Source organism: Pseudorasbora parva, chromosome 15, assembly GCF_024679245.1.
Source record: "Pseudorasbora parva isolate DD20220531a chromosome 15, ASM2467924v1, whole genome shotgun sequence".
Classification (NCBI taxonomy): domain Eukaryota; kingdom Metazoa; phylum Chordata; class Actinopteri; order Cypriniformes; family Gobionidae; genus Pseudorasbora; species Pseudorasbora parva.
The window spans coordinates 1,878,674-1,901,301 of NC_090186.1; the positions used below are offsets into that span (position 1 = coordinate 1,878,674).

General features: G+C 40.3%; 2 protein-coding genes across 3 annotated transcripts in view; one reads left to right on the top strand and one right to left on the bottom strand.

Annotated features, from left to right (window-relative positions):
* Positions 1 to 4,236, bottom strand: part of l3mbtl3 (L3MBTL histone methyl-lysine binding protein 3) — a 60,934-nt gene extending 56,698 nt beyond the window's left edge. The window contains exons 1-3 of one of the 2 annotated variants that reach the window (XM_067416678.1): positions 3,974 to 4,236; positions 1,362 to 1,467; positions 1,107 to 1,218 (exon numbers count right to left, since the gene is read on the bottom strand). In XM_067416678.1, the coding sequence (XP_067272779.1) occupies positions 1,107 to 1,218; positions 1,362 to 1,467; positions 3,974 to 4,026 (271 nt within the window). In that variant the 5' untranslated portion in view covers positions 4,027 to 4,236. Of the gene's footprint in view, positions 1 to 1,106; positions 1,286 to 1,361; positions 1,468 to 3,973 lie in introns of both variants that reach the window. The other variant, XM_067416679.1, reaches the window with a different exon arrangement.
* Positions 4,237 to 11,697: 7,461 nt separating this feature from the next.
* On the top strand, positions 11,698 to 22,326 carry tmem244 (transmembrane protein 244). The gene is made up of 6 exons (XM_067416680.1): positions 11,698 to 11,947; positions 12,132 to 12,217; positions 15,525 to 15,601; positions 21,237 to 21,362; positions 21,983 to 22,027; positions 22,125 to 22,326. The coding sequence occupies exons 1-6, from the start codon at positions 11,855 to 11,857 to the stop codon at positions 22,220 to 22,222; spliced, it is 525 nt and encodes a 174-aa protein (XP_067272781.1). The 5' UTR covers positions 11,698 to 11,854; the 3' UTR covers positions 22,223 to 22,326.
* Positions 22,327 to 22,628: the final 302 nt, after the last annotated feature.

The window sequence follows — 22,628 nt, forward strand, 5'->3', positions numbered from 1 at the left end:
ATTTGCAAATAAATTCTTGAAAAATCAGACAATGTGATTTTCTGGATTTTTTTCTTCTTTTCTTATTCTGTCTCTCATAGTTTAAGTGTATCTATGATGCAAATTACAGGCCTCTCTCATCTTTTCAAGTGGGAGAACTTGTACAATTGGTGTCTGACTAAATACTTATTTGCCCCACTGTAAAAGTGGGCAAGTTTAGTCCCAAGTAGTATCGAAGCAGTATATATACTTCTAGTACACTGATATTAGTATACTTACTACATAAGGTATACCTAAATATATAGGATACTAAAGTATCCTTAATAAAGTGAACTTGAAGCACACTTATTTGTCTGTAAGCGCAGCTGTAATCACTGATGCTTTGATCGTTTGCTTTAGGTTATGCCGCCTTCACGTGCTATTGGAATTATCATAAATACGAGTTTCCGATGTAAAAATTGCACATGATGTCGTGTTTACCACTGGGAAGTTCGGAAATAATTCCCGAGATGGGTGTGGCATAACCGTTATAAATGGCAGATGGGAGATGAATTTCTGCTGTGGCAGGTGTTTTATTCGGTTTTTTCCGCAGTAGTTTCATTGTCTTGTCTTGTTGTTAAAGTAGTACATATTTACATAAACTAATAATCATTTGAAGCATATTGTGTATTTTAAACACATCGAGAATCGCATGTAGTTGACCATCATTCCAGAATAGCGAGCAAGCTGACTATCTAGATAGTGTGGTAAAAATACTATACAATAGGATCATGTATGGCTGAAAACTATTGCCATTTTAGTCTTTAAGCAGCCTTATCTTGTCCACATTATTCCTTTACTGTGAATGTGATTATAAACGATATGCTTTCGTGTTGTGCTGCTAGTGTTTGCCAGTATGATTTCCTGGGAAATGACTGAAATGGTTATAGTGTTAAAGTAACATTTTCCCAAGACACAAAATGTATAAACCTGGCGTCCTCCATTCTTTCCGACAACAAAGCACCTGAACACAACAAGCTCATAATCATGACTTCTGAAGTGGGAAACTTCCGATAGCATGTGAAGGCAGCATTAGAGACGGTAACTAAGGGGGCAGGGCTTAAGGGGAGTGTGTTATTGTGCTGTACCCTCTTGAGCCGTGGGGACGCTCCATGTGGTGGTGGCGTGAGCTTTCTTGCCCCTCTCCTCCTCCATCTCATCCGTTATAACCTCCAGGACCCCGAACTCATTCACCCGGAACTGACACACACACACAGACACACAACAAAGACGCTCACACACTGTCTGCACTGCTGAGTGTACACAACTAACACACACACACACACAAGGATTTAATGCAGTTTTTAGGTTGACAGGCCGTTTATCGCATGTCAAATCCTCACCTTGAGCTCGCTGCCAGGAAGCGTTCCCACTCCGTCCTTCCAGTCCATGGCTCCGTATACGTCAAACTCTGGAGCCGCTGCACTGGGGCCCGAAGACGCCATCACACTATATATATATATAATAATAATAATAATTCACATCAGTCAATTCCCCTCTGGCGCTTTTGTACTTCATCTAGACACACACTTCCCAGATGCCAACATGGTGTCGGCCCAGATCCGGCTCACATCTGGAACACATGGATGCGGGCCGGTTCTGGGTTGGTGCGTTTTTACTCCTGGAAAACAAAGCTAAATGCTGATTTACACTGCAAAAATGCTTTTCTTACTTAGTATTTTTGTCTTGTTTCTAGTTAAAATATAAAACAATTCTTACATTAAGAAACATTTACTAGACAAGTAAAAATTATTGTCTTGTTTTGGGCAAAAATAACTCAAAATGAAGAGAGTTTTTGCTTAAAATAAGATAAATAATCTGCCAATGGGGTGAGGAAAATAATCTTGTTTTCTGTTTGAATTAAGATTATTTTTCTCACCCCATTGGCAGATTATTTATCTTATTTTAAGCAAAAACTCTCTTCATTTTGAGTTATTTTCCCCAAAACAAGACAATTACTTTTGCTTGTCAAGTAAATTCTTCTTAATGTAAGAATTTATAGATATTTGGACTTAAAACAAGACAATAATACAAAGTAAGAAAAGCTTTTATTGCAGTGTGTGCCTTTTTTGAGATCATAGATTGTAAGATTAACAATTAAATCAGAATCACATTTATTTTTTCTGTAAGATATGGCTTTTTAGGCCCATTATTGACAGGTATTGTGGGTTTCACCCATCTACTAATGAAAAATTATTTAAAACAACACTATTTTACATGTTATCCTACAATTACGCTGCAAAAGTGTTTCTTATTCGTAATATTTTTGTCTTGTTCCCAGTCTAAATATCTAAGATATATTTTTTCTTGTTTTCTAGAGAGAAAAAAAACAAATGAAGTGAGTTTTTGCTTAAAACAAGCCAAATAAACCCCATTGGCAGACATTTTAGAAAAGAAAACAAGAAAAAATATCTCACAACTTTACTTATCCAGTTAATTGCATCTTGCTTTATGAATTTTTTGATATTTGGACTGAAAACAGGCAAAAAAATACAAAATAACAAAAGCATTTTTTTGCAGCGTAGAAAACTTTATGTGAACAATTACAATGTTGTTTTAGCCCAGAACTGGTTTAACAGCTATCGCCTAATGAACTGCACTGTTCTTGTGCATTTAGAAAGGAGACAATACATTTGCATGCTTACTTTAATGCACACTCTATGCACCATAAAAATATTAGAGGAAGACGGATTGTTTCTTCTTATAGCCTAAGTCACTCCTGTAAAGCAGTACAGCTGTTCCTATAGCTGAAGTGATCTGTAAGGACACATAACCGAACAGCACACAGTGTGTGTGTGTGTGTGTGTGTGTGTGTTAGTGGCGCATGAGGCCTACAGCATGTGCGTGTCGATCGCGCCGCCGCCTCCAGAGGTCGCTGTTGCCCGCACTCATCCGCGGCGCTGCAAACTTTCAAGCCTCCCGTTGAAAACAATGAAATCAACACAAATGCAGGCAACACTATAACATTTACAATGTGTTTTGATTAATTTTGACATCGTTTAGCACTACACGAAGTCAGAGATGAACAGCTCTCTTGTAAAATTATTCCCACTGCTTATTTATTACGTGGCACAATTAATAATAATAATTTTCTTAATGAATATTTAAAAAATCCGTGCAAATATGTACTTTTTCTAATGTTAAGCACAATCTATTTTTTACACAAACCATTTTTTATTTTATTAAATGTATTGTCGATGATTATGATGATACAAAAAATCCTACATGTTATTTTTTCACCTCGAGTTTTAATGCACCGGGTTTTTTTCCCTATTAAACGCGTTTATTTCATGCATTTCTCACGTGCAGCTCTCTTGCATTGAAATAGTTTCCCCTGAATGAGCTGAAAATATGATATTTTTCTTTAGATATGGTCGACGACGAGCAGCGATGGCATATTTCGCACGGCGCAGTATCAGATATTAAAACACTTTTCTTTAATGTGTTTTAAAGGCAGTTTCTCAAAATGGCGGAGCAGGAATTATATTCACTATATAATTGAAAGACACAGGCCTGGCGAATCGCGTCGTTATTGCTGATCAATGACATTTAAAGTGAATGATTGAGCTGATCGAGGCATGTTTTGTTTCGCACGATCAGTTCCTGCCATATGCACTTATTCCACACAGACTCATAAATACACGCTTTATTCCTGCCATAAGCCACAAAAACACACTTTGATCCTTTCTATCGACTGCGTCTGTTTTGAGTGTCATTCATTAGCGTTATTCTTTATTTCACACTCTCTGTCTCTCTCTCTCTCTCTTCCTGTGCTCATATTATTGATGACACGTCCAGGCGTTTTCTACTTTATATCTAACTTTCATTATTATTCCGATGCATTAAACCTCCCGCGAAAGTCGCACACGCCGCATAAAGGTTCATTACACAGTATAAAATGCAATACAAGCAGTTTATCCTAGCGTGCGATTGTTTTAATTTGTCTGTTTCTTACCCAAATTCTCCCACGAGTACTGAGAAATTGGCCAGGCGGACTCCAGTGCGCATGCGCAGAGCCGTCGCGCTTCACACTCGCCCATCATGACAATATCGAAAGTTTTGCGCTGAAAACAATTCCGTCGAATCGCGACGCTGTCGCTTTCGGTCACGGATCCTCTCAAACCCGCCTGTGTGTGTGTGTTAAGGTGGTCCCACGGCGTAAAACATCGCCATTACTGTTTTGTTACTAAAAATAAATTCCTGCGTGCGACCGAACCTTCCAAAATGCGCATAAACACCTCAGTAAATACAAACAATCAAAGTGTTGAGATGGAGAAATGTGACGAACCGTGTGTTGGCTGTGTGCATTGTGAAGATAGTGAGCATATTTAACTATAGCCACACTGAACTGAGCTGGCTCTGTTTAGCCATATAGCCTACTAAACTTAAAACAGCACACTGGCTAACACTAATATATCACAAGAGCATTAAAAAAGCCTCTGATTTCGAGATCCTTATGTGAGCAGTCCATTCTGTTGCGTGTCAAACATAAAAAAGTCATGTTTAAATTATATTGTTCTATGTTGTAGGCCTACAGAATCTCTATATAAATCAATAGCTATCAATATAGCTACTATTCTGATCCTAATGCTGAATTGTTTGGCTCTAGAACAACATTATGCTATAATGGACCACTTGAAACTATATTACATTATTCTAAACTAAACTATAAAGAATAACACTGTATTCAGCTGCACTGCTTTTCTTACTCAGTGTTTTTGTCTTGTTTCTAGTCCAAATATCGAAATATTCTTAAAACAAGAAGTATTTACTAGACAAGCAAAAGTAATTGTCTTGTTTTGGGAAAAATAACTCAAAATGAAGAGAGTTTTTGCTTAAAATAAGATAAATAATCTGCCAATGGGGTGAGAAAAATAATCTTAATTCAAACAGAAAACAAGATTATTTTTCTCACCCCATTGGCAGATTATTTATCTTATTTTAAGCAAAAACTCTCTTCATTTTGAGATATTTTTCCCAAAACAAGTCAATTTTTCTAGAAAATGATTCTTAATGTAAGATATTTTAGATATTTAGACTAGAAACAAGACAAAAACACTAAGTTAAAAATGCTTTTTTTGCAGTGTGAGCATAAAAACAATATCACTCATCAAAATAAGTTATCTGTCCTGTCCAGAACAACACTACAATAAACTATAAACTAAAATATGCTGAATTATATTCTGCTGTAGTCCAGTCTTTAAATGAGTGGGTTAAATGAAACGTGTTTTCTGAATGTTCTGGAACAAAAATGACTAACGTTCCATGAATGATGTATAAATAATGTTTTGTGCTTGAGATAACACTGAACAAATGTTATATTGCCGTTACTGGAAGAATGTTTGTTCATTTTTCCTTAATTTCGTTATCTGGGGCGAAACTATATTGCCTTATGTTACTAAACTATGCAGGCCCACATAACCACAAAATATAGCAACTATTCTGATCAAAACTAAATTAATCTATCTGAATTGTTTGGCTCTAGAACAACACAAGGCTACACTGCAGAAAATGCTCTTCTTATTTAGTATTTTTGTCTTGTTTCAAGTCCAAATATCTAAATATTCTTAAATCAACACTGTCAGAAAAAAAGGTACATTTCTGTCACTGGGGCGGTACCCTAAGGTACAAAACCGAAAAGGTACTAATATGTACCTTTAAGGTACTCATTTGCACTCTTAAAGTACTGAAATGTACCTTTTAAGGTAGTAATAAGTACCTTTTAGAGGTGGGTAAGGTACAAAGATGTACCTTTTCACTTTTGTACCTTAGGGTACCGCCCCAGTGACAGCACTGTACCTTTTTTTCTGAGAGTGAAGATGCATTTACTAGATCAGTAAAATGACATAAGATATTTTTTCTTGTTTGGTTGAGAATAAAATCTAAATGAAGAGAGTTTCTGCTTAAAACAGGCAAAATGATCTGCCAATGGGGTGAGAAAAATAATCTTATTTCTGATTGGGACGGAAACAAGAAACAAGATTTCAATCAGAATTAAGATTATTTTTCTCACCCCATTGGCAGATCATTTTGCCTGTTTTAAGCAAAAACTCACTTCATTTAGATTTTATTCTCAACAAAACAAGAAAAAATATCTTTTACTGATCTAGTAGATGCATCTTGATTTAAGAATTGTAAGATATTTAGACTAAACAAGACAAAATGACTGAGTAAGAAGAGCATTTGTTTTGCACTGTATAATGTGTATAGTGTATTTTACAACCATAAATATACCAGACTATATCAAAATAAAATATGCTGAATTATATTCTACAAGTCCAGTCTTTAAATGAGTGTTTTATGACGCTAACACCTGTGCTGTAAATGATGCTGCTGCCACTTCTGCCTGAACAGTGTTCTTTTCTTGGTTTTGTGGTCATGCCGTTCTGTTGCAAACATATATTTACTAGACAAGCAAAAGTAATTGTCTTGTTTTGGGGGGAAAATTATCAAAATTATCTTAAAATAAGCAAAATAATGTTAATTCAAACAGAAAACAAGATTATTTTTCTCACCCCATTGGCAGATTATTTATCTTATTTTAAGCAAAAACTCTCTTCATTTTGAGTTATTTTCCCCAAAACAAGACAATTACTTTTGCTTGTCTAGTAAATGTTTCTTAATGTAAGAATTTATAGATATTTAGACTAGAAACAAGACAAAGATACTAAATGCACAGAATATAAAAAGCCAATTAGTTAAAAGAGTAAAAATATCTAAGTTTAACTCATATTTGCTTGGGCTTAGTTAAGAGAACATAAAATACATGGGAAGAACATTGAATAAAGGGTTATTTTAAAATCCAGTCAGCATTCAGAATGACTAATGTTGACTGGACTAATAAACATAAATCCAGCCAATATTTGGTAAAAGTAGCCAGCTATATACACACAGACGATATTTTAATATGTAAAGCAGATGTTTGTGCTGTTTAAATGGGTAATCACACGCATTTAATATTATATCAAAAAACGTTTGTCAAATCCTAAATGTGTTCTGAATGTTTAGTTTATCATTTCTGTATTATGAGGAGTTTTTAAATCTTGAATTTATACTATTTTGATCTGAACTAATGTAATCTATACTGAATTGTTTGGCTTTAGCCCAATAATGGACCACTTGAAACTATATTGAGTTATTCTAAACTATAAAGAGCAACACTATATTCAGCTGTAGAGCATTTTATCTTCATATCTTTGGCCGAAGTATTATGGCCTGGTGTCACAGACAGGGCTCAGATTAAGCCAGGATTAGGCCTTAAGTAACTTTTATATAAACCTGACTTTACTGTAAACATTACTGACGTGCATCTTGAGATAAAACAATGGCAATGATATATATTTTAAGCCTAATAATGCATTTTACTCCGAGACTAGACTTAACCCTTGTCTGTGAAATGGGGAAAATGACGAACATTGATAAAATAAACCGGCCATATTATTAGATCGCCTATAGAGCCGGATTTATTGATTGTATTAAGCAGTTTGTTCTGGTTAAAACTGCAGTTTATTAATGCGATCCGACTAGACTGGTAAGTCAGGCATTAACTATTATCACCCACACTTGATCTAATCAAACAACATTTATTTATAAAGCACATTTACACACATTATAGATTAATCCAACATGCTTTCACAATAAAAACAACCATTACAGCTTATCAAACTCTAGTTTAGACTCATGTGATGGGTCTGGTAATCCATTCAGACTCCAGATGCAAATATTTAGTTTGCTAATTCATTAAAACAACTTGTTTTATGTAGATGCATGTAGTAGGCAGCGCTGGGTTTAGTTTTCATGTTACCACTTCCAGTAGTGCAGTGTCATCAGTGTTAAGTTTACTAACAGCAAACGCTAACATACATAATGCATGTTGCAAATTGAGTTCAAAGGTCAGAGAGGTAGATTTGAGATGTGGGTTAAAGGGCTAGTTCACCCAAAATGTATCCTTAAGTCGTTCCAAACCAGTGAGATATTTCTGATGAAACTAGATCATTTTCTGCACCACACACAGGCAGCCGCATTACCGCAACTTTCAGGCTCCAGAAAGGAAGTCCAGACGTCGCTAAAATCATCGTTTTGACCAGTGTTGGGGAAAGGTACTTTGAAAAGTAATGCAGTACAATATTGCGTTACTCCCGTAAAGAGTAACTAATTACTTACACTCTTAAAAATGCTGGGTTAAAAACAACCCAAGTTGGGTTTAAAATGGACACATCCAGAAATCGGGTCGTTTGAATGGTTTAAACAACCCAATTTCTGGGGTTTTCCATTTTCAACCCAACTTGGGTTGTTTTTAACCCAGCATTTTTTAGAGTGTAGTTACTTTTTAGGTAAAGTAATGCGTTACGTTACTTTTGCGTTACTTTTTGTCACCTGAGCTGGGCTTGTTTTATGTATAGCAAAAAAAAAAAGGTTTATAGTTGTGTTTTTGAGCAAATGTGGAGACCCTTTCACACCAAAAGTGAAATAATAAGCTCAGGTAACACTCTTCACCAATAAAAAAATATATAAAATAATTAAATAATTTTTGCGTGTGGTTGGCATAATGTTGGCATGGCTGTCAGAAGCAAATACAAAGTGGGTGGGTCCTCTCAGATTTCTTTTTTTTTTTTACTGGAGTAACGTTAGACGCCATTTACATGAAATACAAATATACCACCGTTTACTCAACGATTGATTGAGCCAGACAAAACTACGGAGATCAATTACCCCGGCTATATAGTGTAGGGGGTGTTCATTGTATTAACTCAAAATTTTTATTTCAATGAACTCAGGTTAACCAGGTTACTTTTTTTCAAAATATTTTTTTACAGTGTTGTAAAAAGTGGGTTGGTCTTGTCCCACACACACATACACACACACACACACACACACACACACACACACACACACACACACACACACACACACACACACACACACACACACACACACACACACACACAATGGTTCCGACGCCCATGGATGTTGGGAATAGTGAATGAGGGTATAGGGGCTGATTTCAAGCGCAGTATGGTCTTATTAGGCATACAGAAACTTCCAGGCAGGTGTTGAGGCAAGTTGTAGCTGAACTCTGCAGGACAGGTTTGGACAGCGCTGCTCTATGATATTGCTACAGAACCTTTACTTTAAGAGGAGAAACGTCAGGCTTTTGCAGTCAATTCAGAGCATTACTGAGGTCCGGTTTACAGTCACCGTTTACATTCCTCATCATAAAGGTGTTCAGTGGGACTCGGCTCTAGCGGCCGAGTTTTTCTGGATGGACTCGCTATTTTCCCAGGGGTGTTGTTATTGTGAAACAGACCCTCCTTTAACAAAAACTGGAAAACAACACAGTTTTCTAGAGTGTCACTGTATGTGCAGCACTGATAGACAAAAAATGGACTGCATTTATATAGCGCTTTTAACAGACCTATGGCCATCCAAAGTGCTTTACATATCGCCTCACATTCACCCATTCATACACTGACGGCGGTATCAGCCATGTAAGGCGCCATCCAGCTCGTCGGGAGCAGCTGAGGTGGAACCGGGGATCGAACCACCAACCTTCTGGTTTGTAGACAACCTATATGAACATCTGAGCCACTGCCGCCCCAAACCTGTTCACATTTGACACACTATATTGCCAGAAGTATTGGGCCGCCGCTCCAGATCTCTGAGTTCAGGTGTTCAGTCTCTTCATGGCCACAGGTGTATAACTCCAGCTCTCGGCCTGCAGACGCTTCTACACACATTAGTGAAAGAACGGGTCGCTCTCAGGAGCTCAGTGAACTCAAGCGTGGGGCCGTGATAGGCTGACACCTGTGCAATAAGGCCATTCCTGACATTTCCTCACTACTAAATATTCCACGCTCAACTGTTAGTGGGATTATAACAAAGTGGAAGCCATTGGGAACAACAGCAACTCAGCCACGAAGTGTTAAATCCCAGAGCGGGGTCAGCGCATGCTGAGGGTCACAGTGCGCAGAAGTCACCAACTTTCTGCAGAGTCAACAGCTCCAGACCTCCAGACTTCTGTGGCCTTCAGATGAGCTCAAGAACAGCGGAGAGAGCTTCATGGAATGGGTTTCCATGGCCGAGCAGCTCATCCAAGCCTTACATCACCAAGAGCAATGCAAATCTTGGGATGCAGAGGAGTAAAGCAGCCGCCACTGGACTCTAGAGCAGTGAGACGTGTTCTCTGAGCGACCAATCACGCTTCAGTCTGACAATCTCATGGACGAGTCTGGGTTTGGCCATCGCCAGGAGAACGGGACTTGCCTGACTGCATTGTGACACGTGTAAAGTTTGGTGGAGGGAGGATTATGGGATGGGGTTGTTTTTCAGGGCTTGGCCCCTTAGTTCCAGTGAAAGGAACTCTTAATGCTTCACAAAGACATGTTGGACAATTTCATGCTCCCATCTTTGTGGGATCAGTTTGTGGACGGCCCCTTCCTGTCCCAGCATGACTGCGCTCCAGTGCACAAAGCGTCGGTCCATAAAGACATGGATGAGGAGTTTGGTGTGGAGGAACTGGACTGGCCTGCACAGAGTCCTGAGCTCAACGCGATAGAACAGCTTTGGGATGAATTAGAGCGGAGACTGAGAGCCAGGCCTTCTCGTCCAACATCAGTGCCTGACCTCACAAATGAGCTTCTAGAAGAATGGGCAAAAATCCCCATAAACACACTCCTAAACCTTGAGGAAAGCCTTCCCAGAAGAGCTGGAGCTGTTAGAGAGGGTGGGCCGACTCCAGATTAAACCCCACGGATTCACAATGGGACGGCATTAAAGCTCAACATTTTTTGGCAATATATTGTATAATAATGTATAAAAACAATGTATTTGAATTTTATTGGTTTTTAATCGCAGAATGAACAAACACATGAATAAACAGAAAATAAATGTGGTATACTTTCAGTTTGAGCTTTAATGATTCTGTATTCTGGGGGATTGTATAATTGCAGGTACATTTGTTGTCGAAAGTCATTATTTTTTCAAATTATTATTATTTTAAATGATTTTAATAATTTGTTGCTGACTGTCATAAATCACAAGATATTACAGGCAATAACAATGTAATATTTTCTGTAAAAGTGTCTTGAACAGAACCTCTAAATCATGTTTTTTTGTTGTTGTTGTCCTAATTAGTGTATTTTTTAACATCATTGTGTAATCCAAATTTTTTATTTTACTTTCCTTTTGGTAATATTTCATTTATTTTATTTTATTTACAAAATCCCTAAATATAAATGTTCCTAATTCTACAACATTTCCTTTAAAAATGACTTTTGTCTTATAAAAATGTGTCCATAAATCTTGCGTCAATCCTGTTACCGTGCCGTTTAAAGTAGTGGAATTATCTCACACAACTAGGAAATATCTACTAACAGTTCATCACTGATCATTCAGTGGTTGATTTAAAGTCTTCTCATCATGATTTAAAGTGGAGTTTTTGCCCCAAAAGTTTAAAATGGTCAACTATGTTACCAATGTAGAGTAACAATGCGGTAACAGAGTTGACAAACAATACTACAAAGAAAGAAAGACCCGAATTTATTCTGATTTATTGTTTATCTGAAATCTGCACCATTTCTAAAATCTGTTCTTGAGCACTAAAAACAGAAGTAAACCAGTATCCAATGTTAGCAGGATGCTAATGTGAGGGCCAGGAGTATTTTTAGTGTGTGTGGGTAATTAGCTAGCGTAGTCCAGGCCTGCCGGTGGGCTTTATCCTCAGCAGATTTACGGCAGCGTTTTAGTGCTGCTAATCTTATTAAGAGCAGCCATGACAGATGCACAGATTCAGTGTTATGCTACCTGGTAGCGTCGATCAGAGCACCGCCGGCCATTCATGTTGTTGGACTACTGTTGCCGGTGCTGTGGGACCACTCTGATCAAACGCCATGGCCAGCTGCCAATCAACAGCAAGATCCATAACACCTGGGTAAAGACGCGTTATCCTCGCCTGATCCACAGCTGAGCAGAGCTCACTTAATAGCCACATGTCTATGCATCAGTTCCAGAGCACTTGTAATGTAAAACAGGCACCATTAGAATAACTCAGGCTTTTATGAACACATGTTTGATTAGACACTGCAAAACCAGTCGTGTTGTGTGCTTACTGTCAGGTTGTTCTTCAAAACCTGTTGATGTGTATGGTGTGCTTCTACTCGGTGTACTACATTGTGGTCAGTCTCTGCATCGGCATTCTCAGGTGAGACTCTCACAACTTCCCCTTCTCTCTCTCTCTCTCTCTCTCTCTCTCTCTCTCTCTCTCTCTCTCTCTCTCTCTCTCTATCTATCTGTGTATTTGTGTCTGGCTCTTATGTGGTGATTTGTCTGACTTCCTGTACAGAGAATATAGTCAGTGGCTCTCAGCACTTTGTAATATTAGTCCCACTGATTGTTTCATTTAAATCACTGCAGCTGTTCTTTATCTTTTCACAAAGTGGTCAGTTCTCCTATATTCCACCCGTGAATATAATGTTATTAATTAGCATGTTATTGTTGGGCCTATATTTTTAGTTTAATACGAGACATTTAGTTTAATGCGAAAAGGTTCTATATAGAACGAGTCTGGGTTTGGCGGGACTTGCCTGACTGCATTGTGTCAAGTGTAAAGTTAGGTGTAGGGGGGATTATGGGGTAAGGTTGTTTTTCGGGGGTTGGCCCCTTAGTTTCAGTGAAAGGAACTCTTAATGCGTCACCAAGACATTTTGGACAATTTCATGCTCCCATCTTTGTGGGATCAGTTTGTGGACGGCCCCTTCCTGTCCCAGCATGACTGCGCTCCAGTGCACAAAGCGTCGGCCCATAAAGACATTTATGGCACAATACTTTCATGTTTAATTGGTTATTTTCTAGTTATTAAGTATGTTATGAGCTGTTTAATTTATAAAATTTAAATATAATGAATGAAATAAAACTATATCCATAAAATGACTACATGATAGGAACCCCTAAACGTTTCTATATACTGTATAAAGTGTCTGATGGAACCCTTTATGGGTCCATATAGAACATATTCTTTTAAATAGTCCAGGGCCTCATTTATAAAGCGCATATACGATCGGATTTATCCTACATTTCATGGATTTCATCTAAGATCAAAAGTGAGGAATAAATCATGATTTATAAAAGCAGAAACAGAAAAAAAAGTTTGGTGTGAATAGCAAAGTGTTGCAGAGATATGGCCTCAGAATCAGCTTGGCATCATGTCAACAACTTCATTAATGCTTTGCTCGAGAATGATTTGGTCAATTGAAGCTTTTGCCAGATCTGATTCGATTTACATGAAAACTGGACGGACCATCTAGAAGGAGTTAGAAAAAGTGTTTTTTGGGCTGAAGGATTTGGCAGGAAAACCGTCCTGATGAAAAAATGGCATGCAGTCGTCTTCAGCCAGTGAATCAGAGGAAAAATTATCATTCAACGAATTTTGTTTCTAGAGGGATGGAGTGTAGGCTGTAGTGACCGTTGGACTGTCCTCTATCAGCGCGCCAAATTTCACAACTTTATACCAAACAGTTCTACAGGCCATTGACTTCCATGGCAGAAGAAGAAGAAGAAGAAGAAGAAGAAGAAAATTGACACCATGCCATCAAATATGTTGCTGCGATTCTTTTAGAGCGGTTTTTGGTGAAAATCAGACCAGCACTTTAGGAGGAGTTTGAAAATGTAGGTTTTCAAAGAATATAAAATCAGCAGATAAAATGTTTGACCAATTATGGCACAACTGGTATCATTGTCCACACTATGACTCGAGGAATATATTAAGACATTACAATAGACTATTATTCAAAAGCTTTTAGCATTTTTTAAAATTTCATTATAAATTTTGACCAGAAGGTGGTGATGTTCTGAAACGGAGCAGATTTAGGGCCTGGTTCTGATGACACACACCGAGATCCGTAATGATGCGCTAATGCCTTAATGGAATACAGAAATTAGTGAAAAAATCCTAAATGGCAAATGCCCAAAATGGGAAAACCTGGAGATCATTCGACTCGTTGAGTTGCACCGAATCAAAAGAGAAATGATAAGACGTTCAGAACTTATATCTATATATTCATATCTCCTGACCAGTAGATGGCACTGTGCCGAAACACAGCCTGTAGCCTCAGGTCATGGAAAAAAACGATTAAAGGGGGGGTGAAACACTCAGTTTCAGTCAATCTCATGTCAATCTTGAGTACCTATAGAGTAGTATTGCATCCTTCATATCTCCGAAAAGTCTTTAGTTTTATCATATTTATAAAAGAAATATGGGCTGTACCGAGTCTTTCCGGAAAAAACCGAGCGCCTGGAGGCGTATCGTGTGGGCGGAGCTAAAGAATGACGAGCGCGCAAAGCGGTGACGTCCTCAAGCGTGGAGAGACCCATCGCTATCTCAGCTAATACAGATAATGATCCACAATCAAATCTGAGGGAGAAATAAATTGAACAGGAGAAGCAACATCAGGACGTCCGTCTCTGTGGTATGGACTGTATTTAATGGCCTCTCCACATTTCTGTGTCTTTACTCGCAGTGTATGAGGACATGATTCGGTTTATGGACTATTGTATGCGACTAGACCTTAGAAGTAGCAAGCAAAACGGTTTTGCACGTCAGAATACTGTAACGTTATACAGAGAACAGCAATGGAGTAACCGTTAGCGCATTTGACTGACGAAGCGGCGATCGTGTCGTTTACTGATGTTTACTCATGCGACGGTAGCCGACAGCACAGACATCTGAAGCAGTTTAACTCACCGGCTGCTTCCAAAGCAGGACCGAAGCTTTAGCGCTGGGACTGCTCCGTCAAAAACACACTTCTTTGGTCTGATTTGGTGAAGTTCTGTGACAGCAGTGGCGTGTAAATCCATTTTGAGACGGAACTGAAACGATGTTGTGAAGCTTCCCGTCATTTCTGCGTTCAAATCGGTTCAAATGCAGCGCTGCCTTCCCAGAATGCTGTGCTGAAGCGTTGAAGTTGCTCGACGTCACCCATAGGAATAAAGTGGAGCGCGGCGCGCCACATAAGTGTTCACGGACGACTGGATCTGCAGCTGAGAGACTGTTTACAGCGTGCTCTAGTCACGCGCGCGCGCACCCTACCGGGAGAAGAGCCCGTACGGCCCATACAAGGACCTTCCGCTCTATTTAACGTCAAGCCGAGCCATACTCGAAAAAAAACTCTCCGAAACTTGTGAGAAACCGGAAGGAGTATTTTTGACACAGAAATACTCCATCAAACGTCCAACATTAGTGTTTGAAACTTTGTCTATGTTTAGGATGGGAATCCAAGTCTTTAACAGTGTAAAAAGCTCAGTATGCATGAAACAGCATTTCACCCCCCCTTTAACATTATAACATCATCACATTCTTGACCTGAGCTAATGTTAGACATGAATCCAGCTGTCGGGTGTTTATCTGTTTGTTTATCTGTTTGTTTGTTTATCTGTTTGTTTATCTGTTTGTTTGTTTGTTTGTTTGTTTGTTTATCTGTTTGTTTGTTTGTTTGTGTGTTTGTTGTCCTCAGGGTGGAGGAGGTGGACAGCTTGTTAGCACCTTTTGACTACACGACTCAGCCATCATGGCAAAGTCCAAAATACTTAGGTAGGTTCAAATATCCAGTAGATGTGTTAACCTGTAGACTGAGTACTGGATCAAGAGCAACACTTACAGTCACACAAACACTGCATTAGGATTTAAAGGCAGATTCTGAGAGTATACCCTGCTCAAAAAACCCAGCATATGCTGGTTAGTTATGATTTGAAGCATGGCAGCTGGTTTATGCTGGTCCTTAGCAGGTCATGGACTGGTTTGAGCTGGTCATTAACTGGTCATGAGCTGGTTTGAGCTGGTCATTAACTGGTCATGAGCTGGTCATAAGCTGGTCATAAGCTGGTCATTAACTGGTCATGAGCTGGTCATTAACTGGTCATGAGCTGGTCATGAGCTGGTCATAAGCTGGTCATTAACTGGTCATGAGCTGGTCATTAACTGGTCATTAACTGGTCATGAGCTGGTCATTAACTGGTCATGAGCTGGTCATTAACTGGTCATGAGCTGGTTTGAGCTGGTCATTAACTGGTCATGAGCTGGTCATAAGCTGGTCATTAACTGGTCATGAGCTGGTTTGAGCTGGTCATTAACTGGTCATGAGCTGGTCATGAGCTGGTCATAAGCTGGTCATTAACTGGTCATGAGCTGGTCATTAACTGGTCATTAACTGGTCATGAGCTGGTCATTAACTGGTCATGAGCTGGTCATTAACTGGTCATTAACTGGTCATTAACTGGTCATGAGCTTGTCATAAGCTGGTCATTAACTGGTCATGAGCTGGTCATGAGCTGGTTTGAGCTTGTCATAAGCTGGTCATTAACTGGTCATGAGCTGGTCATTAACTGGTCATGAGCTGGTTTGAGCTGGTCATTAACTGGTCATGAGCTGGTCATGAGCTGGTCATTAACTGGTCATTAACTGGTCATGAGCTGGTCATTAACTGGTCATTAACTGGTCATGAGCTGGTCATTAACTGGTCATTAACTGGTCATGAGCTGGTCATGAGCTGGTCATGAGCTGGTCATTAACTGGTCATGAGCTGGTCATGAGCTGGTCATGAGCGTGTCATTAACTGGTCATAAGCTGGTCATTAACTGGTCATTAACTGGTCATGAGCTGGTTTGAGCTGGTCATTAACTGGTCATGAGCTGGTCATTAACTGGTCATGAGCTGGTCATTAACTGGTCATGAGCGTGTCATTAACTGGTCATAAGCTGGTCATTAACTGGTCATGAGCTGGTTTGAGCTGGTCATTAAAGGGATCCCCTGGTGTTGAGACTTGTATGGCTTAATGTAACATAAATGATGTCTCTTACTGAATTATGTAGTAGAAAACCCATGAAAGATCTACGTTATTTTAAAAATCGATTTTATATTTGGACCATGGGCGGCGCCATTTTGTTTGCGTTCTAGGTTGATGACGTAGAGTGGTTGAACTCCTCAATCAGCTGGCATTACCCGTAGCTATTTTTACCACAACGCAACTCGAAAATTGTTTCAGAGTTAAACAAAACCAATGAATTCCTTTGTAATTATACTTAAAACACACTCAAACATACATGTGCACACAAACTCACCTACACAAGTCACAAACAGATCGGTGGGCGCGCACACGACAGGCTCTGTTTCAATCGAGATGTTGGGCTGCTCAGTCTCCACGACAGGGGCTGAATCTGAAATCGACCCTATACCCTTAAATAGGGCATTATTTGAAGGGACGGCCATCTGTAGTGTTGTCCGAAACCATAGTGGACATGTTCGAGTGCAGTCATTCAGTCTCACGTTCACCGCAAAACGAGTGTACAGCCGATTTACACACAACAGCTGTCCGACTTCACGCACCCAAACATACATGTGCACACAAACTCTCTCTCTCACACAGACTCACACACACCCCAACAGATCGGCGCGAACACACACACACCCCAACAGATCGGCGCGAACACACACACACACACACACACACACACACGCACGCACTGCGTGCGCGCATACATAACCCTCAATCTATTCCCTGTGTTGATATCCTAGATAGACTGTTGATAGTAGATTAACTGTAATGCCTAATGTGACCAGCAGAGGGAAATATCTAGGTAGGACGATGGGATAAAGTAACGTGAGGAAGAGAGGCAGGATGTTTTGGTGATGATGCATGCGATTGAGACAGAGCAGTCTGTCGCTGACCTAGGTGTGTGTGTGTGCGCGCCCGCCGATCTGTTTGTGACTTGTGTAGGTGAGTTTGTGTGCACATGTATGTTTGAGTGTGTTTTAAGTACAATTACAAAGCAATTCATTGGTTTTGTTTAACTCTGAAACAATTTTCGAGTTGCGTTGTGGTAAAAATAGCAACGGGTAACGCCAGCTGATTGAGGAGTTCAACCACTCTACGTCATCAACCTAGAACGCAAACAAAATGGCGCCGCCCATGGTCCAAATATAAAATCGATTTTTTAAATAACGTAGATCTTTCATGGGTTTTCTACTACATATTTCAGTAAGAGACATCATTTATGTTATATTAAGCCATACAAGTCTCAACACCAGGGGATCCCTTTAACTGGTCATGAGCTGCTCATTAGCTGGTCACTAACTGGTCATGAGCTGCTCATGAGCTGCTCATGAGCTGGTTTGAGCTGCTCATTAGCTGGTCACTAACTGGTCATGAGCTGGTCATGAGCTGCTCATTAGCTGGTCACTAACTGGTCATGAGCTGGTTTGAGCTGGTCATTAACTGGTCATGAGCTGGTTTGAGCTGGTCATTAACTGGTCATGAGCTGGTTTGAGCTGGTCATTAACTGGTCATGAGCTGGTCATTAGCTGGTCATTAGCTGGTCATTAACTGGTCATTAACTGGTCATGAGCTGGTCATAAGCTGGTCATTAACTGGTCATGAGCTGGTTTGAGCTGGTCATTAACTGGTCATGAGCTGGTCATTAGCTGGTCACTAACTGGTCATGAGCTGGTCATAAGCTGGTCATTAACTGGTCATGAGCTGGTTTGAGCTGGTCATTAACTGGTCATGAGCTGGTCATTAACTGGTCATGAGCTGGTCATGAGCTGGTCATAAGCTGGTCATTAACTGGTCATGAGCTGGTTTGAGCTGGTCATTAACTGGTCATGAGCTGGTCATTAGCTGGTCACTAACTGGTCATGAGCTGGTTTGAGCTGGTCATTAACTGGTCATGAGCTGGTCATAAGCTGGTCATTAACTGGTCATGAGCTGGTTTGAGCTGGTCACTAACTGGTCATGAGCTGGTCATAAGCTGGTCATTAACTGGTCATGAGCTGGTTTGAGCTGGTCATTAACTGGTCATGAGCTGGTTTGAGCTGGTCATTAACTGGTCATGAGCTGGTCATGAGCTGGTCATTAGCTGGTCACTAACTGGTCATGAGCTGGTTTGAGCTGGTCATTAACTGGTCATGAGCTCGTCATTAGCTGGTCACTAACTGGTCATGAGCTGGTCATTAACTGGTCATTAACTGGTCATGAGCTGGTCACTAACTGGTCATGAGCTGGTCATGAGCTGGTCATGAGCTGGTTTGAGCTGGTCATTAACTGGTCATGAGCTGGTCATTAACTGGTCATTAACTGGTCATTAACTGGTCATGAGCTGGTCATTAACTGGTCATGAGCTGGTCATTAACTGGTCATGAGCTGGTCATGAGCTGGTCATTAACTGGTCATGAGCTGGTCATGAGCTGGTCATGAGCTGGTCATTAACTGGTCATGAGCTGGTCATGAGCGTGTCATTAACTGGTCATAAGCTGGTCATTAACTGGTCATTAACTGGTCATGAGCTGGTTTGAGCTGGTCATTAACTGGTCATGAGCTGGTCATTAGCTGGTCACTAACTGGTCATGAGCTGGTCATGAGCTGGTCATTAACTGGTCATTAACTGGTCATTAACTGGTCATGAGCTGGTCATTAACTGGTCATGAGCGTGTCATTAACTGGTCATAAGCTGGTCATTAACTGGTCATGAGCTGGTTTGAGCTGGTCATTAACTGGTCATGAGCTGGTCATTAGCTGGTCACTAACTGGTCATGAGCTGGTTTGAGCTGGTCATTAACTGGTCATGAGCTGGTCATTAGCTGGTCATTAACTGGTCATTAACTGGTCATGAGCTGGTCATAAGCTGGTCATTAACTGCTCATGAGCTGGTTTGAGCTGGTCATTAACTGGTCATGAGCTGGTCATTAGCTGGTCACTAACTGGTCATGAGCTGGTCATAAGCTGGTCATTAACTGGTCATGAGCTGGTTTGAGCTTGTCATTAACTGGTCATGAGCTGGTCATTAACTGGTCATGAGCTGGTCATGAGCTGGTCATAAGCTGGTCATTAACTGGTCATGAGCTGGTTTGAGCTGGTCATTAACTGGTCATGAGCTGGTCATTAGCTGGTCACTAACTGGTCATGAGCTGGTTTGAGCTGGTCATTAACTGGTCATGAGCTCGTCATTAGCTGGTCACTAACTGGTCATGAGCTGGTCATTAACTGGTCATTAACTGGTCATGAGCTGGTCACTAACTGGTCATGAGCTGGTCATGAGCTGGTCATGAGCTGGTCATTAACTGGTCATGAGCTGGTCATGAGCTGGTCATGAGCTGGTCATTAACTGATCATGAGCTGTCATGAGCTGGTCATTAACTGCTCATGAGCTGGTCATCAGCTGGTTTGAGCTGGTCATGAGCTGGTCATTAACTGGTCATGAGCTGGTCATTAACTGGTCATGAGCGTGTCATTAACTGGTCATAAGCTGGTCATTAACTGGTCATGAGCTGGTTTGAGCTGGTCATTAACTGGTCATGAGCTGGTCATTAACTGGTCATGAGCTGGTTTGAGCTGGTCATTAACTGGTCATGAGCTGGTTTGAGCTGGTCATTAACTGGTCATGAGCTGGTTTGAGCTGGTCATTAACTGGTCATGAGCTGGTCATTAACTGGTCATGAGCTGGTTTGAGCTGGTCATTAACTGGTCATGAGCTGGTCATTAACTGGTCATAAGCTGGTCATTAACTGGTCATGAGCTGGTGTGAGCTGGTCATTAACTGGTCATGAGCTGGTCATTAACTGGTCATAAGCTGGTCATTAACTGGTCATGAGCTGGTCATTAACTGGTCATAAGCTGGTCATTAACTGGTCATAAGCTGGTCATTAACTGGTCATAAGCTGGTCATTAACTTGTCATGAGCTGGTCATTAACTGGTCATGAGCTGGTTTGAGCTGGTTTGAGCTGGTCATTAACTGGTCATGAGCTGGTTTGAGCTGGTCATTAACTGGTCATGAGCTGGTTTAAGATGGTAAAGGACTGGTCCTAAGCTGGTCCTAAGAAACTAGCTCTAGCTCAGGTCCAGCACTTGACCAGCTTATGCCATACTTCAATAGATACCTAACCAGCTTATATGCTGTTTTTTCAACAGTGCAATGCTGATGTATATTTTACAATACATGACAAAACACAGTTCAGGGATGGAGCATACATACTTTACACAAAATAAACAAATAGCTCTCATATTGCACAGAAATGGGCTCTTGGTAAGTTTTAAAACTGAATATCTCAAATGGTGTAAGGGTCTCTCAGAGCACTGATTAATGAAGATTTGATGCTTCTCTTGTATCATGTGCATAATAAAACACGTTTGCGTTGGCAGTTGTCTTTCAGACGTGTGTGTGTGTCTGTGTGCAGTGTGTGTGATCTCCACAGAGGTGACGTATGCTCTGGCCGGTCTGATATTCGCATGGATCGTGGAGGAATGGGTGTGGGATTACGCCCTCACCGTCACACTGCTGCACGTCGGACTGACTGGAGCCGGTGAGAAACGTCTAAACACACAGTGAAGACTTGAGATTAGGCATATTTGGTCAAATCCAAAATCCAAATCCTTTCAGCTGTGCATGCCATTCTGGATTGAAAAAGAATAAGAAAGTTCAACCCATTTACTTGTTTGCACCAAACACTAACCACTTAAAGTCCACGGACCCTGACATCATCATATATACTTTAAATATTAAATGTCTGCGGAGGAGCTCTGACCATTTGAAAGCTTAGAGTCTCGTCTTTCTGGAGATATGCATCACTTTGGCATTTGTTTTACACAAAGTAATGTATTTACACTAAATTACTCTGGGACCATTTCCGCCTGGATTTGGCCGACCCAAATTGAAAAGCCTCCCATGCACACATACAGACGTCTAAGGAAAGCATTGGGGTCAGCAGATAAACATCACAGGCTCATTTTTGGCTGAAATATCCCTTTAATGTAAAAACTACAACCTTTTTTGGCAATGCCACTCAACATCAAGATATTCTGATAAGATTTATCAGACATTGTTTGCATCATAAAAAACACTGTGTGTAGTAGACTTTTTATATCCACTGTAATTGGACATTTGAAAGTACATGATGGCTCTTTTTTGTCATTTTTGTTTCAGTTATGTCTGATTTCCCCTCGACAGAGCACTGGTGGATCGCTCTCGGTAAGTTCTCTGGCATATCATTACACTATATCATCTAGACAGAATGGGAGAATATAAATGTATATAATAACCTGTACATTTGTCCTCTCTCCTCCAGGCTCGGGGTTATCCATGATGATTTTTGGAGGGCAACTCCTGGCTTACCGGCTCTTCAGAAATAATCTTGTGCATCCTGCAGATCTGCAGAACTTCTGATGCGCTGTGGAATATGAATATTCTCAGTTTTGTATCATGTTGTTTTCTTTTTTTACATCACGGTGTAGTTTGAAATGGTTTTGATTTTCCTACACAATATTTTGCATTATGTATTTGTTTTGAAACTGCTTATGCTAATAAAATAATATAATTCCAATAAAAATTATTGGTTGATTGATTGGTTGGTTGGTTGGTTGATTGACTGGCTGGTTGGTTGGTTGGCTGGCTGGCTGGCTGGCTGGTTGGTTGGTTGGTTGATTTTTGTTGGTTGATTGGTTGGTTGATTGACTGGTTGGTTGGTTGGTTGGTTGGATGGTTGGTTGGTTGGCTGGCTGGCTGGCTGGCTGGCTGGCTGGCTGGTTGGTTGGTTGGTTGGGTGGGTGGATGGTTGGTTGGTTGGTTGATT